The 18,108-nt window shown below is 32.7% G+C and overlaps 2 protein-coding genes across 2 annotated transcripts in view; one reads left to right on the plus strand and one right to left on the minus strand.

The window, feature by feature from the left end:
- Positions 1–18,108, minus strand: part of LOC143072814 (DEP domain-containing protein 1A-like) — a 249,246-nt gene that overhangs the window by 175,499 nt on the left and 55,639 nt on the right. The gene's annotated exons all lie outside the window — the stretch shown is intronic.
- LOC143072780 (pancreatic triacylglycerol lipase-like) lies at positions 1,872–11,316 on the plus strand. Its single transcript, XM_076247882.1, has 6 exons — positions 1,872–2,014; positions 3,796–4,091; positions 5,473–5,707; positions 6,716–6,832; positions 7,995–8,117; positions 11,066–11,316. The coding sequence occupies exons 1-6, from the start codon at positions 1,948–1,950 to the stop codon at positions 11,296–11,298; spliced, it is 1,071 nt and encodes a 356-aa protein (XP_076103997.1). The 5' UTR covers positions 1,872–1,947; the 3' UTR covers positions 11,299–11,316.

Genomic DNA, 18,108 nt, shown 5'->3' on the forward strand with positions numbered 1-18,108 from the left:
TAATTGTTTTTAACAGCTTGGTCCCTTTGATCTGAAATAATGAAACAATACACTATTATATATTACTATACATGATAAAATTTAATCAACACACCAACAAAAAAAAAAAGAAACGTAGTCAGAATCTCACTTCATTTTGAAACAAGTCAATGAAACAAAAGTTATAGCAATACACTAACCAAAACACGATAAACAGTTATTCAACACAAAATAAAACGTTGACAGAATCCCACTTTATTTAGAAAGGAATATAATTTTTTTAACAATACACTATCCAAAACATGATTACGATTTGTTCAACACAAAAAAAAAAATGCTGTCTCACTTTATTTTGAGACCACGAAAACAATTATACTTATAAGAATACTACTTGCCAAAACTTGACAAAGTTAAACACAAAACCAATTAATATTGGGCGCGAACATGTAGGGTGCGAAAATGAAAGGGGGCGAGCATGAGTGGGTGCGAACGTGAATGGGCGCGAACGGACCCGGATTCATTCAGCTTCCCTATTCAATTAAGACTTTCTATTTCTATATTCCAATATTGCGGTAAAAACCTCGAGAAACAATTGTTTGTAAAATTGTTTTTCAAACCTTAAAAATAGTTTCCAGTTTCTCCTATCTTGGCCTTGCTCAGAATACGTGCAAAGACCAACAGCAATATAATCGACTGATTATACAAGTCAATCTAATTAAAAACCGATCTCTCGTCGCTCCTGTTTCTGATATGTCGCGTGGGAGATCTAACGAAACCCGCTTCGAGGTCACATGTGAGTGACCTCGTAGGTGTGTCTTTTTCGACCAATGAAATTGAGTCTTCCACGATCTTGGAAGTTTAACGTAAGGCAAAGGGATGTAACTCATTTTATTTACGACGAAGTCGTCAGTCATAATAATTCATAAACTTTTTTAATTGGCTTATTAATAGGTCGTCAACTCATTTGCATATCTTTATAAATTCATGACTTTTAGTTCACTCACATGTGACCACGCGACATATCAGAAACAGGAGCGATGAGAGATCGGTTTTTAATTAGATTGTATACAAGTCATTGGATAAACATCTCATTTGCCTCTTAATAAAACTTTAAAAGATAATTTGAAAGTTACACTTGGGTCTTTTCAACCCAGTCATGAAAGTCTTTACTAAGATTTTGTACTACCGGGGTATTTTGTGGAATGTTTGGTTTCCCATGCATCTTTCAAACGATCATAAAAGATTGAAGATTTTTTCAGTTCAGTTCAGTGACCGAATTGTTAGATTAACATTGACTGACGTAGAATCGCATGTTTGACGGCAGAATGTAAACGTCACAAAGGAAAAGATATAAAATAGTTGGGTCGTTCAAAGTATGAAAGAATATAGTCAGTCTATAGTTCTTTTAGGCATACCTTCTGCAGAATGTTAATGAAATGTTACTTTCCTTCTTGCCGCCTTTCTATGTCCTTTTTGTTTTTTTCTTAAAAAAAAGTAGTCCGGTCACAAAAGGGTAAATAGACGAAGCATCATCAAATATAAAATATCAGAATTCAAAAATAATAGAACAATAACACAATAGTGGGATGTTTAAGTACATATCCACGTCATGTACATAAAAGAAACAAAAAGACACGGACAGATCAAAAATGAAATATAATACAAGCAAGAAAATGACGGGATGTATAAGTACAGAGCCACGTCCAATGGATATCACCAAACACAGACCAAACCATAAAAGTTAAATAATGATTAAACAGCATTTCGACGAAACCAAAAGAAGACAGAAAAAACAATCGCGTGAATACAGTAATTATAATTATGATTTGACCTTATTGACACTATTTCCGGAATTGACCAGTATAACTAATATAGAACTTTTAACCCAAACCAAGTACAATTATTTGTAGAAAAGTCGTGACTTGTATCATAAATCGATAACCTACAATGTTCACAGATAAGCCGTAAATGAATAGAAGAATGGAATCTTTTCTGTTAGTTTTATTTATTTTGCAGTCCAGCGTATTTGTTTCAGGTAATGCATTTTTAAAACTCGAATTGGAGAATACAATTTTGAAATACGATACTGTTTAAAGTCTTCAGTTTCTATGATGCGTTTATTTGTCGAACCTGCATAATTTATTTCGCTAAAGCGGGACATCGCGATGATAGATTCACATATCGGCTTTAATAGCGTCGGCGGCGTTAACATTTAGGTTCAGTCTGTTGTTAAAGTTTTTTTTAGGACATCCATAACTTTGTCCTACCTCCCAGCAACATAATTTTCTTCTATCATATATCAGGCATGGCATTCTGATTCAGTGTGAATTCGAATGGTATGGTGGTTGATACATGTAAAGCACGAAATACTTACCCACCTGGCCTTGCTCCGGTTTTAGTTCAAGCAATTGTCTCCTTTTTTGTTGATTTGCATCTCCCTGATTTATAAGATTCTAAATTCAATATAAGTAAAATCACCAAAATACAGAACTCCGAGGAAAATTCAAAAAGGAAAGTCCCTAATCAAATGGCAAAATCAAAATCTCATCGGAAGGTACCCAGAACTTGTTGATAAATATTCCGTATCAACTTCACAAATAATACACGATGGTCTTGAAGTATAGATTTTGCGTACTGACGTTGTTTATCATCTTAATAACGTGTTATATTATTCTTTTATTTGTCTTTATTAATATTACTTTTACTGTTAAGTCGGTTTTTTTAGATATCCTTTTGACGTAACTCTGTGCTTCTGTATCCCATCATACTTTGAACGACAAAATTATTTCATGATGTGACTCTGTACCTATGTATCTTGTCATACCTTGAATGACAAAATTATTTTATTTATTAATATTACTTTTACTGTTAACCCACTGTTTTTGTGATATACATTTGACGTGCCTCTGTACTTATGTATCCCGTCATACTTTGAACCACACTATTATTCTATTTATTATTATTACTTTAACTGTTAAGCCAGTTTTTGTTATAACTATTTTGCGTGACTGTATTTATGCATCCCGTCATACTTTGAACGACAAAATTATTTCATGTCTACCTGTGCGAATTTCAAACGCGCAATTTTCACCAGTACTCAAAACCCTCCTTCCTTGATGGGTGCATTTTACATAGACAAATAAAATCGTATAATATAATCAAAATGAGGATGTTAATTTGATGTATGCCTTTTTGTGCTTCTTCGTTACATTTGTTGTTTTTATTGATTAAGATGATAACACAATGTTGACTGCTGTACCCCTATTTTTGACATTTTTACCTATTGTGTCTGTTTGTTTTGTTCACGCATCGGTGACAATATAATGGAATTTGATGCGACTGTCATACAAGTGAGAGGTTTAGCTAGCTATAAAACCAGGTTCAATCCACCATTTTCTACATTTGAAAATGCCTGTACCAAGTCAGGAATATGACAGTTCTTGTCCATTCATTTTTGATGCGTTTTGTTATTTGATTTTGCCATGTGATTATGGACTTTCCGAATTGATTTTCCTCTGAGTTCAGTATTTTTGTGATTTTATCTCAACCACATCAAACGAATGGATAACAACTGTCGTATTCCTGACTTGGTACATGCATTTTCTTAGGTAGAAAATGGCGGAGTCTGTTTTTATAGCTAGCTAAACCTCTCACTAGTATGCCAGTCGCATCAAATTCCATAAAATACTATCAACTTTATTTATATCGTTCAAATATCATTATCTGTTGTAAATTTCGCATAATTTAGTTGTAAAAACAAAACAAATATTTCTGATATGCATGCATGAATATGGAATTAGTATTTTTCTGTTATAGGTTTTTTGTTCAGTCGGAAAATCTGCTATGACCATATTGGATGTTTTAGCAATGCATCTCCATACAATAACGCAAATGGTAAACTCCCAGAATCTCCAGCCCATATTCAAACAGAGTTTTTATTATATACTCGACAAAACCCAACGCACGAATTTCAACTGAATCCGTACGATGCTTCAACCATCGGACATTCACATTTTGATGGAAGTAAGCAAACACTGTTTATCACCCATGGTTATCAAGATGACGGTAGAAGTGATTGGATTGTTGCAATGACACGAGAGCTGTTAAAAAAGGTCCGTTATATTTTCAAATATAAATGTCGGTATATGCAAGTTATATTATTTCATGTCTTATTTGAAAACTAATAGCATCACCACTACCAATATTACTGCAACAAAACAAATACAAATGTCGAAGAGCGGATCAAAATAAAAAGGATCTTCGTACAGCCAAATACCACACGAGGGATAGATATTCCTTAATCGCAAATGATTTCCAAAATTTATATAGCATATAAAATTATAAAATATAAAATAGGGAATGTGTCAAAGAGACAACAACCCGACCATAGAAAAAACAACATCAGAAGGTCACTAACAGGTCTTCAATGTAGCGAGACATTCCCGCACCCGGAGGCGTCCTTCAGCTGGCCCCTAAACAAATATATACTAGTTCAGTGATAATGAACGCCATACTAATTTCCGAATTGTACACAAGAAACTAAAATTAAAAAAATACAAGGCTAACAAAGGCCAGAGGCTCCTGACTTGGGACAAAAATGCGGCGGGGTTAAACATGTTTATGAGATCTCAACCCTCCCCATATACCTCTAGCCAGTGTAGAAAAGTAAATGCATAACAATACGCACATTTAAAATTCAGTTCAAGAGAAGTCCGAGTCTGATGTCAGAAGATGTAACCAAAGAAAATAAACAAAATGACAATAATACATAAATAACAACAGACTACTAGCAGTTAACTGACATGCAGCCAATTTCCACCAAACAATATTCGTTGCAAAATATACTATCTAAAAAAGGAGGTTTTATAAACTAAAACGAGTTTGAAGTAACATACCGAAATTATGGAGTGTCTAATTAACAGGTTACATACAACGTAAACGCCAAAATATGTCACAAGAGTACAATTATAATTTTGGCCATGGCGTTCTCATTTTATTTTTGATCTAGGAGTTTGACTGTTCCTCTGGTATCTTTCACCCCTCTTTTAAATATCTATTGATGTCTACAATTATACCAGGATCTCCACAGTTCTATTTTTTTTTAGGATATCTGTAATCACTTTTTTAAAATGTTTAGATAGAAACCGTAAGACATTCGTACTTTTCACGAAAAAAAACCTCACAATATAATATGGCACTAAGAGCCGAAAACCTTACCATTGTGCTTCTGATCGATCTGGTGCCTATCTGACGTACACCACTGAATATAATACACCTTTATATATTAATGTAGTTTTGATTGTCAAAGGTCTATAATACAGCAATGAAATATAATTTCCACAGGTCTGTTAAATAAAATGCATGCCATAGAATTATTTTTGTTTATTTCTGTTTTTTTCCTTTGATATGTTTTTTTTTTAAATTGTTACCCAACATGTTGATATTCTTGACTGAGTAGACCAGATATTATTGAAAAGGTTTTCTCTTATTCAGGATGATATGAATGTTATTGCAGTCAACTGGGCCAATGGAGCAGATAATATTAACTACATACAGGCTGCTGCAAATACGCGAGTCGTTGGGGCTACTATTGGAGAACTTTTGAAAACTTTACATTCGACCGGGCATTCTAATTACAATAAATTCCATCTTGTTGGACATAGTTTAGGCTCACATATTTCTGGATATGCTGGTGCCTACGTACACGGAGCAATTGCAAAAATAACAGGTAGCATTCGGAAATATCAAAACTAAATTATACGTTCGCAATTTATTATTAGGTATGGGTAGTATTTCCTGGCCCATAAGGGATAAAGATAGCCTTTTTAGAATTTTCACCACTTTCTAACACTGCCAAAAATTCTACATACACAGTTAACTGAAGAACTTTCATTATACTATTTAGAAATGAATTTGAATATGTATCAGGACCGTTTAATTTTTTTGCTATCTTTAAAACCCAAGGCCACTAGTGCTTTTAGGTCTTTTATCATGCAGTGAATACATAATTTGAAAACAATTCTCAAAAATTCGTTTTCACCTGTATGTTAAATTTATTTCATATTTTATATTATATGTGATTCATCCCTCAGTTTGGGAAATTTGTTCAGTTGATACTGTATTTTTTTCCAATCACACTGTATACATTCATTGACTCAAGTAGGGTACACAAATGAGCAACCTAAATTCCAAAATGTAATGTATTAGTACTTTTGTTATTAATTATTTTAAAAATTACTCGACTGTTTGGTCTCTAAAAAATTGAGACATTTTCAAGTTCTATAAGACTATAGACCTTAAATAGCAAGTATATGCCCTGTTTAGTTACCAGAAAAGTCGTTCAAATGCCAACCAACTAATCTAAGTTTTGAGGCCTCGAGTTTTCCGCGTGTCTATTCCGTTCTTTTCATAGACAAGACACGTCATTATCTTTTCGATCAATCATAACACATGAACGTGTTTTTAAAGGAAGCAAACTGTTTAATCTACTCCCACGAATTTACAATTGTACTTAAATCTATTGACCAGTGGCATTTTTCAACCATATTCAAATCTGTACTTAGATTAATAAATGGAGAGATAGAATATTAGTCAGTGACAACGCAACATCAAACCCCCCCCCCCCCCCCCCCAAAATAACCAAACAAAACATTAGACAACTACTCGGATTTGAAATGGCAAATTTAATGTCTTGATGATTCATACAAATATACGAATCTAATTCTTTTAATTGCAGGACTTGATCCAGCTGGACCCTTGTTTGAGAATAAAGATCCCAAAACGAGGTTAGATCCATCTGATGCTCATTACGTAGAAGCTATTCACACTGATGGGGATTCTCTTTTCCAGCTAGGTAATTAAAATGTTGTCCCTCTAAGACCTATACAAATCACCTTTGTTAGACACAACAAGATGTTTTTTAACCGGTACTGAGTAAATATATGTTACTCATAATAAAACCAAAAATTCGTAAGGGTTGCTGTTAATCGAAGGCTCAGCAAAAATGAGGGAAAAAAAATAAAAAAAATATTTGTGTCTATATTATCTTTTGATTGTAAGAAGCTTTTGTCCAAGTTTGGTAAAAACCAGTATAGTTTATGAAGTCCATTTATAAGTTAAATACGGAAAAACAAGAACAATATGTTTACAAAATTACTTTCTGGATACTAGCTTTTGATCATAAACAAGCTCTGTCCAAGTTTGGTACAAATCCAGGATCGTTTAAGAAAGTTAGTAAAATTTAAAAAACTTAAAACACAGGGTGAATGTAATGTTTCCTGGCAGAAAACAAAGTCCATTTATGAGTAAAATACGGTAAGAATAGATTTTATTTTTACAAAATTTACTTCTGGATACTATTTATGATTATATACAAGCTTCTATCCAAGTTTGATAGAAATCCATGATAGTTTAAGAAAGTTATTAAAATTTCAAAAACTTTAACCACAGAGTGTATATTTGTTTACGCCGCCGATGATTTAAAAATGTAATAAAACCAAAAAATTCAATAAAACATCCATATGTCAATGCCTCTACAGTCCAAAGCACTGGCTACATGGTTGGTAATACCCTAAATGTATTACCAGTGTAATACCCTAAAGGTATTACCAGTCTATCGGCAAAGGTAAGGTATGGTACGAAACCATGATTACGACAACAAATAACTCACCAGATGCGTAAGTATATTGATCACGTGGTAGTTGTAGCATTAAATATACCAAGGTTGAGTTCAATATCGTAGCAGCTACGTAGTGCTATGTAGATTTTTACTATTGAACGTGATGCTATAGACTACTTGTTACATAGATATTGATAGCAGCTACGTAGCCGCTACGATATTGAACTCAACCCTGGTAGTTTTACTCACCACATAGTAGATATGATACTAAAGGTATAAATTTTACTCACCAGGGGCGTATTTTGACTATGTCTCTTCAGTGATACTCTATTATTATTGCCTTTTTGTGTTTAGTTAAATCGTTTGTCTCAACTATATTGTTTTAAATCAATAATAGGGTTTGGTTTAGAAAAAGCAATTGGTCATGCTGACTTTTATCCAAATGGTGGCGAAAAACAGCCTGGTTGTTCACGTGATGTTGGTACACATTTGTTTAGTTTAATTACCGGGAAAATCGAAAGTAAGTACACAAATTTTTCTACAAATAAAAACAGATACCCAGTATTAATCCTGTAGATGTTTTGATCATCTTGATATTTTCCTTGCTAGTCCCTTCCTATATGCCATTTATTCATAATACAGCATAACAAGATGATGTGACATCGGGTATAATTATTTCAAAACCATAGGCTTGAAAGCAATCATTTGATTTCTATTGGCGGAGCCTTAGCTAGTCATCATGCTGCATTTCTTATTCATTACAGATTGTTTTATCAGTTTTTTTGTTTGTTTTTTTTTTATAGTTTAGCTACGTATGTGAGCCTGTATCGAAATATTGCCTATCTGTACAAGTTTCAGAATCTACCTTTAAATCTATATTTTTTTTATTATTTATAGACCTTTATAATACTTTGAGTTTTAAAGGGGCACTACGAGATATATAAAAAATCCAAAGTATGATTTTTTTGTTCAATCATTAATGAAAGTGAAATAGTGAAATAATAATTTGCTTTTATCAGCTAAATTGGTTCAATTTTGTCAAATAAGCTAATAAACATTGATAATGAATTATTCACTTGCAAGTGAATAACTCGACCTCATTAAATCCGAATTTATGTGAACTCCAATTTAACCCCGTAGAAAGATGTAGAATTACACATGCATTGTCCGTGTACGGGTATTTAAAGGAAAAGAATGTCAACATTGAAAGTGAAACAAAGGTAAATAATTTGATTAACTGATTTCATCCACACAAAATCATTCTTATAAAGGTAAAAACGTCGATAAACATAAATTTTTAATCTATTATACAAAATTTAACAGACCTATAAAAATCCAATTGCACGAGTTGCTTAATCTATTTATATCGTTGTTTATGTTTACATCGCTTATATGGCCATAGAAGGTCAACTCGATATCTAATTAGATGGCGTCTTGGCTAAAATTCACACAAAATGAAGCTACATCTTACAAGACTGTCATACAAGTGAGAGGTCTAGATAGCTATAAAACCAGGTTCAATCCACCATTGTCTTCATAAGAAAATGCCTGTACCAAGTCAGGAATATGACGGTTGTTATCCATTCGTTTGATGTGTTTGAACTTTTGATTTTGCCATTTGATTGGGGACTTTCTTTTTTAATTTTCCTCGGAGTTCAGTATTTTTGTGATTTTTCTTTTTATTGAGACCATATCCTGTGAATTGTTTCTTTTATACTTTTGAAAGTTTGGAAAAAATATTTTACATTGTTATAAATAAAATACGGGAATTTGAGTCAAATCGGTGAACATGAATTTTGCAGCTAGTGCCCCTTTAAATGCTTGCATCTGATATCTTTTAGTTGATCAATAAAGGCAACACTAGTATACCGCTGTTCAGAAGTCATAAATCGATTGAGAGTTAAATCCGGGTTACAAACTAAAACCGAAGGAAACACATCAACTATAAAAGGAAAACAACGAAACAACAAAAAACACTGAAGTGCTTCAAAAACAAAACGGCAATGCAAAATACATAGAAACACACTATTTGGTAACAACTGCCATATTCCTGACTTGGTACAGGATATTTTAAGAAAAATCGTGGGTTGAACCTGGATTGTGGCTAGCAAAACCTCGCTCTTTATGGCATTGTTAAATATACCGCTAAAAATCGATTTCCTAAAGATAAGTTTCGCTTTTGATGCGTTTTGTTATTTGTTTTTGCCATGTGATTATGGATTTTCCGAATTGATTTTCCTCTTAGTTCAGTATTTTTGTGATTTTACTTTTTAAATGAATATTAAGATTTTACTTTATATTTTTCATATGTTTCTATATTATGATTGAAAAGAGATATGCAAGCCATCGACACTATACTCAAATGGCATCAAGAGATCATCAAACGGTCTTCAACAACAGACAGATGTCTTTACAATACGGCATGTACTAATTTACCCAGTCTAAATAAGGTGTAAATGAATATGACAGAAACACTAAAAAACCTACCGTCATCATCAAATTTCCACATTTCAAGAACCAATAAGATATGCCAAAAACAAACACTGACAAAGTTTCTGACTGCGGACATGCTGGTTTGTTTGTCGTTTGCGTAACATCCAGTTGCAACTTATTTATGCATATAACGGTGAGGACAGATTTTAAAACACTAAATCCAATAGACATGTTCTTCAATATGAGTCAGCTGGAATGATTGTTTTGGAATTTGAATACATATCAGAAGATGCGTGTATCAGGGGAATACACTTTCCTTGTAAAAAGTCAACTGTAAAGTCCTCAAAAACCGGAATTTAACCCTTTTCATGTTTTGAGTGATTTCGTTTCTGAAACATCAGACATTTAACGATTTAAAGATCATATCAAAAATTCCTTTCATCTCATTTTTCGTAAAATTGCATCAAACCGTTCGAGCGAAAAAAAAAAGTGATAAACATTACGAGAGTTCCTGGACCTACTGATGGCATGGAGTGGAACACACGGACTGTCAAATAGAAAATAGTCCATTAAACTAGCTTGTTGTTTATATGAACCCATTCTGATGTCTACAATATTCTTCGCTGGGCTATCTTAACATTGCACAATAACGTCAATATTTGAGAGGAAACAAATAACGCCGCTAAAAATTCTAAACCACACTCCTTATGGCGTATTTCTACCTAATTTTCCTTGTAGTTTTTAGTGAATTTGTTTGTCTTTTCGTTTGTTATCAATTTTGTTTTGGCATGAAGTATGAGTTTGTTTGTCACCTAGGTATCTTTCGCTATATAGATATAGGAAGATGTGGTATGAGTGCCAATGAAATCTCCATCGAAGTCACAATTTGTAAAAAGTAAACCAGTCAATATACAGCCTTCAACATGGAGACTTGGCTCACACCGAACAGCAAACTGTAAGCTAAGTTTGACCTGACTGTACACAAGATTTGTTTCCAAACAAGTAGTAATTAAAATTTTAAATGGTTGATTTCAGAGTTTACGTCAACCATAGCCTGCAGTCATATGAGGGTTTTGGACTTGTTCACAGAATCTATCAATTCACAATGTACCTTTAGTGGAAAACCTTGCCACACTAAAAAGGACTTTGACGCCGGCCATTGTACTAGGTGTGGACTTGGTTGTGCCGACATGGGATACAATAGTCACCAAAAAGGTCACGGAAAGTATTATTTCTCAACGAGTTCAGCTGGACCATTTTGTCAATAAAAACATTATGTACATATATTAACGTGCCTGGGGTTTGAATAATGCATATATATTTACCAGACGATATTATAATCAATAGTTAAAGTCATAAGAAACCTCAAATTAAAAAAAATAATGTACATGTTTTTTTATAACTTCCTTTCCAGGAAGCAATTCCCGACATATTTTCCGTATGCAAAGTGACCTCAGTGTGACCCATTTCGTAAAATCTGGTGATCGCAATACGCATTGATGTCCTGAAGATAAACTATTATCTGATTGTACATGTTAAACAGGTGCTCAATGTCCATGCTGTTTTTGTTGATTGTTACCAAACAGGTGACAATCGTTATACTTCGGCTTTAAAACACGAACTTAAATTACCTGCCATATTTTCACAACAGCACTGACCGATTGAAAAAAATGTTGACGATTACACGAAATGTATGCGAAAAAAATGATAAATCGTGCACAGAAGACTAAATTTATGGTGTTTGTATGCATTGGTTCAAGAATTGGAATAACATTATTTTTCACCGGTCACTCGTTTATTATGACTTTAATTAACTAAAAAGAAGTAAATAAGAATGGGTCCAAATTCACAAAAAAAAAGCCGTAGATACAAATAGCTTGAAATAGAAGGGATAACTCATACTTTGTTAAAGCAAAACTCTCTTTCATTCAAACAAAAAAAAACCTATCCGAAATCTAAAGTATCACGATGCATGAATGTGGTTATTTGTTGTGATTGGAGAACTAGTTAGTGTTTTTCAGCAGACAATCGGTATATCTTATGGAACCTACTGTGTTCCTCTTCTTTGTTCATATGAGGTATATTACAAATTGTTACTTCTCGGGAAGAAACTTGCAATATCATTAAATAGATGATATGATATCCTTTCATTCAAAAATGAAAGTTTGATAACTTTTTTTAATTCATCTCTCTCATTGACATTGAAATAGAAGGATACCCACAGATATAGTAAAGTATGCCTTATGATTTAATAAAAATATAGAAATTAACATATATGATATCAGCTTTCCTATTATGGACTTATGACTTTCTATTTCTATATACATAGTACCAACATTCGTGCTGCGTCTGCATATTAAGTATATATCTCCCAGTTCATACGATATTCGGGAGCTTGCGTTTTCTAACATGAAACCCTTGATAGAGGGTTGAAACTTTCAAGAAAGTTTTTGTATCAATGATTCGTACTGGTTATGTTGGAGTCATCCCTTTGATAGTTTTAAGGCTGCCATCATGATTTGATTGACCATTACGGTTACATCTTGATTTCCATATTTTCACCGATTTGTTCCAATCTCATCCCATTTTCTTCGCATTTCGACAATAAATGTCTCTTCAGTGATACGCAAGGTCAAAATGTTCAAAAACTAAAATACTTGTACAAATGTTGAAGAGCAAATGAAATCAAAATGGATATAAAAAGTAAAATAGCAAAAATACCGACCTCCGGAAAGCCCCTAATCGATTTCCAAAATCAAAACCTCTAACACTCCAAAACGAATAGATAACGACTGTCATATTCCTGACTTGGTACAGGCATGTCCTAATGTAGAAAATGGTGGATTAAACCTAGTTTTATAGCGGGATAAATCTCAGTCGCATACAATTCCATTATGTTGACAACAATGTATAGGAGAACAAACAGACGTATTAGGTAAAATGTAAAATATGGGTTACAGCAGTTAATATACAGAATTTGAAACATACTTATATGTCTATCTAAGTTGGACGTTCTTTCAATTTTATCAGTTGCTTAACTGGGAAAAAGGTTTACTTTTTTTTTCATTTTTTTTCATTTTTTTTTTTTTTTTTTTTTTTTAAATTTGAATTATGTCCCCTTGAAGGGTGGAATGGAAAATTTTGCTCTGCTGAATTTCGTTGAAAATGTCGTTTTAAGTTATAGCTAGCTTGCTGATTTTTGGAGATGACTTTTATTCAATAATGCAGATGCGTGAGTGTTAACGACGAATTGTTTGAAGTGAAATACAACTTTTGCAAATTATTGATTATTTTATTTCCTAGTACGGGCACAAAGATATTTACACAACACAACCCAAACATCGCTCACACTCACTTTTCCGTATTGATTACTAAACAAAGGAGAAGTTTTCGATCGAGCATATAAGTTGGACTTTGGACTTTAGTGTATATATGATATGCAAATTAGAAATGACACTTTTTTGTTAGCCTTTGAACCTTTGTTTGTGTTAAGTATGTCTAAAGTGTAAAGATGTCACTGAAAGAAACGGCGTCACTTCTCGCTGAAAGTCGCAAAATAGTAAACCAATCAAAAGAAGATGATTCGTACGTTCTTTTAAATATGATCCTCCAAGTCGTCACGACCATGGATAACAGAATGCAAAAAATAGAGAAAGGTGTAAATAAAATAGATGAACTGAAAAATATAATCACATCTATAGTAGCGAGAATTGGGGATCTGGAAAAAACTGTTCATGACATTAAATTAAAGAATTCTGAAATGGAGAGTAATATTGAGGGCATAAGCAATGTATTTGACGAAGTAAATAATATAAATAAAGAATACAAAACAAAAATACAAAATCTCTCGTCGAAATTTAACCAACTTGAAAACTCAACAAAATCTGAAATCGGTAAACTCAGGGTAGAAAATGAAAAGGTACAAAAACTTGAATCGAACATACTAGACCTCCAGTGCAGATCCATGAAAAACAATTTAATATTTTCTGGCCTAGCATACAATAAAGATGAAAACTGTCAAGCAAAATTGAGAAACTTCATCTACGAGGAGCTGCAAATTGAACACCACATAGAATTTGGCAACGTCCATAGATTTGGGAAAATTGGGATGAATAGAGCTAAACCAATTGTAGCGCGTTTTCTGTATCGACAAGACCTCGAATGCGTTCTCCGAAAAGCATTTCGCCTCAAGGGAAAGCCATTCACTATAAACGAACAATTCCCCGCAGAGGTTGAAACTCGCCGTAAAAAACTTTATCCTATTATGAAACAGGCGAGGCAAGAGGGGAACCAGGTGTCATTAGTGCGGGACAAACTATACATAAACGGAGAACAATTCACATTCACAGAACATAGTAATATAGATGATCAGCACAGAGGGCAACCGAATGGAGGGTTCAGAGACGTAATGATGACTCCAGCAAATGCTAACGGTCGACCTTACAAACGGCAAAGATTTGGGTCAAGCCCAAGTAGTGAATCAACTCACCTATAGGAATGCCAAGGAGAGCATAACCAACATTTGATAGATGTAACTTTTAACTGTAACAATACTTTAAAGACTACAAAAACTGTAAACATAAAAAATGATATAAATATTTTGTGCCTAAATTGTTGTGGGGTTAAAAAAAGATTGAACTATCCAGAATTCCAAACATTATTGAAAAATAACGATATCATTTGTTTAGTAGAAACAAAAACTGACGATATCGATATTATTGATTTACCAGGTTATGAATTTAAAATGAAAAATAGAAAGAAAGTGTCAAGAAATAGGTCAGGTGGTATAACTTTAGGATACAAATTAGAACTAGCAAATAAAATCAAATTTTTACCAACTGACAGTCAGTTTGTTCTTTGGTTCAAAGTATCGTCAGATTTACTTGATATTGATGATGACATAGTATTTGGCATAGTATATATTCCTCCGGAATACACAAATTACTCATCTCAAGATGCTTACAGTCAGTTAGAAAATGAATACATTATTTTTTCTAATAATTATAAATATGTGTCATTACTTGGCGATTTCAACGGACGAACAGCAGACGACGACGATTTTGTTATTATACATAATGATAAACATATAGATAATTTAACAGATTTTATAGAAAATAAAGTGTATATGCTTGAAGAATTGAATATCCCAAAGAAAAGAAAGTCTTTGGACAGGGTAAAAAATGGATACGGGAAACGATTGTTAGATTTATGTAAAGGAAACAATTTATTTATTGTAAATGGTCGAATTGGTGATGATAGACAGTATGGTAAATTAACATGTAGAAATAGCAGTATTGTAGATTATTGTATTAGTAGTGTTGAGTTGTTAAAATATTTTACTAATTTTCATGTACTTGATTTTTGCACCTTATATTCTGATGTTCATTCGCCATTACAGATAACTTTGGGGAGCACTAAGCAAGATGTTGTAAACAATCAGTGTTTAATTACTGGAACAGATACATGTAATCGTCCAGAAAATATTAAAAAATGGGATAATGATAAAATTGTGGATTTTCAAAATGGGATAGATGTAGAAGAGATTTACGCTCTAATTGAAGATATTAATAAAGTTGAAGCAAATATGGACAAAAATGAAATGAACCTGATTGTTAATAACATGTGTGACTTATTTTTGAATTCTGCTAGGGCAACATTTGGGGTAACCAAAACTAGCGGGTTAAAGAAATATAAAAACAAGCCTGTAAAATTGGATAAAGAATGGTTTGATTATGATTGTAAATTTGCTCGCCAAAATTATCGCAAACTCAAAAGAAAATTTTAGAACATTAGTTCTGAAGAAAATCGTCAAATTATGAAATCTTCGGAGAAACAATACAAAAAAACTTTAGATAAAGCAATTATTGCTCATAGAAAGAAAATGGCGAAAAAAATAAACACATTGAGATCCAATAACTCAAAAGAGTATTGGAAATTACTTAACAGTAGAAAAAAGAGAGCCCAACCTGACATCCCTATCAACAAATTATTCGATTTTTTCAAAAATCTGAACGCCGCCCCAGAAATTGAAGAAAATACCAATATTCCAACTCTAAACCCGAATGATGTCGATAGGCTTAATGAAAATCTAAACAGAAGAATTTCTAAAGACGAAATTCTTAAGGGCATCAAAAACCTGAAAAATGATAAAGCATTTGGGGATGATCGTATAATAAATGAATATATCAAGTCTACAGCTAGTTTATTCATTGAATTTTACGAAAAATTATTTAACGTTATATTTCGCACTGGTATTATACCTGACAGTTGGCTAGTTGGTTACATTAAGCCTGTTTATAAAAATAAAGGTAACAAGTTGGACCCCAAAAATTTTAGACCAATTACCATTTTTAGTTGTATGGGGAAACTTTTCACCGCAATTTTATGCGAGAGACTAAATCTTTTCTCTGAAGAATTCATGATTTTAAACGAAAACCAATGTGGTTTTAGAAAGGGTTATTCAACAACCGATAATTTATTTATGATTCATACATTGTTTGAAATTTTAAAACTAAAAAAGAAAAAACTATTTTGTGCATTCGTCGATTTCGAAAAGGCTTTTGACACGATTTGGCGAGATGCACTGTGGTACAAAATGCTTTTAAATAATATGAATGGATGTATGTATAATGTATTTGTAAATATGTATCAAGGTACAAAGTCATGTATTTCATATAACAATGCCTTATCTGATTTCTTCCCATGTAGTAACGGGGTTAGACAAGGCGAAAATTTATCGCCTTTTCTTTTTTCTTTATTTTTAAATGATCTTGATTCTTTTTTGCAAAATTGTAACCTAGAGGGCCTAAAATCAGTGTCAAAAGAGCTTGAGGAAAAACTTGACATTTTTTAAAAACTTTTTATCATTTTGTACGCTGATGATACTGTTTTGATGGCCGAATCAGAAACTGAACTCCAAAAACTCTTAGATTGTTTCCAAGATTACACAGATGTATGGAAGCTAAAAGTTAATGTTGATAAAACAAAGGTCGTGGTTTTTTCAAGGAGACGACCATCATGTGATTTTCAATTTTTATTTAATGGCAAAAAACTTGATATTGTTGATGAATTTAACTACTTAGGAATAGTTCTAACAAGAACAGGCAATTTTAATAAAACAAAACAGTTTAATGTAGAAAAAGCTACCAAGGCTCTGTACGAAGTGTTAAGACTAGGTCGACTACATAATCTTTCTATATGTAGCCAGCTGGATTTATTTGATAAAATGGTAAAGCCAATACCACTGTACGGTTGTGAAGTATGGGGTATTGGCAATAACGACATGATTGAAAGGGTACATCTAAAATTTTGTAAATTGTTATTAAGTCTGAAAACATCTACACCCTCTTATATGATTTATGGGGAGCTTGGGAGATATCCTATAGACTTGGACATAAAAACTAGATTGATTTCATTTTGGGGGAAATTAAACTCTGGTAAAGAGACAAAACTATTATATATTTTATATAAATTGTGTTATCACATGTCTATTAATGACAATGTGAATTTTTCATGGTTAAACAGAATAAAGAATATTCTGAACGAATGTGGTATCCCAAATGTATGGGAAACGCAATCTTTTATAAATTGTAAGTGGTTAGTTTCATTCATCAAACTTAGACTTAAAGATCAGTATGTACAAGTCTGGCATTCTTTACTTGAAAACTCGCCAAAAGCAATAAATTACAAACTTTTTAAAGATTTTTTTGGAAAAGAAGGTTATTTTGAAATTCTTGGGAACAAACTGTCTATTGATTTGTGTAGATTTAGGACCACAAATCACAAGCTCCCTATTGAACAGGGTAGATGGAACAATATAGCTAGAAACAATAGAATTTGTCTTCTATGTAATAAAAATGATATTGGTGATGAAATGCATTATATATTAGAATGTAAATACTTTGAAGAAAATAGGAAACATTGTCTGTCAAATTACTATTTAAAAAATGCAAATATTGTCAAATACAATCAGATTAGGTCTAAAAAAAACAAATCAGAATTGATTAAACTATGTAAATTCATAAAGATTATTAACACAGGTGTATGTGCTCCTGGCTGAAATGGACTTCATATATTGT

The sequence above is a fragment of the Mytilus galloprovincialis genome, chromosome 1 (genome assembly GCF_965363235.1).
Source record: "Mytilus galloprovincialis chromosome 1, xbMytGall1.hap1.1, whole genome shotgun sequence".
NCBI lineage: Eukaryota > Metazoa > Mollusca > Bivalvia > Mytilida > Mytilidae > Mytilus > Mytilus galloprovincialis.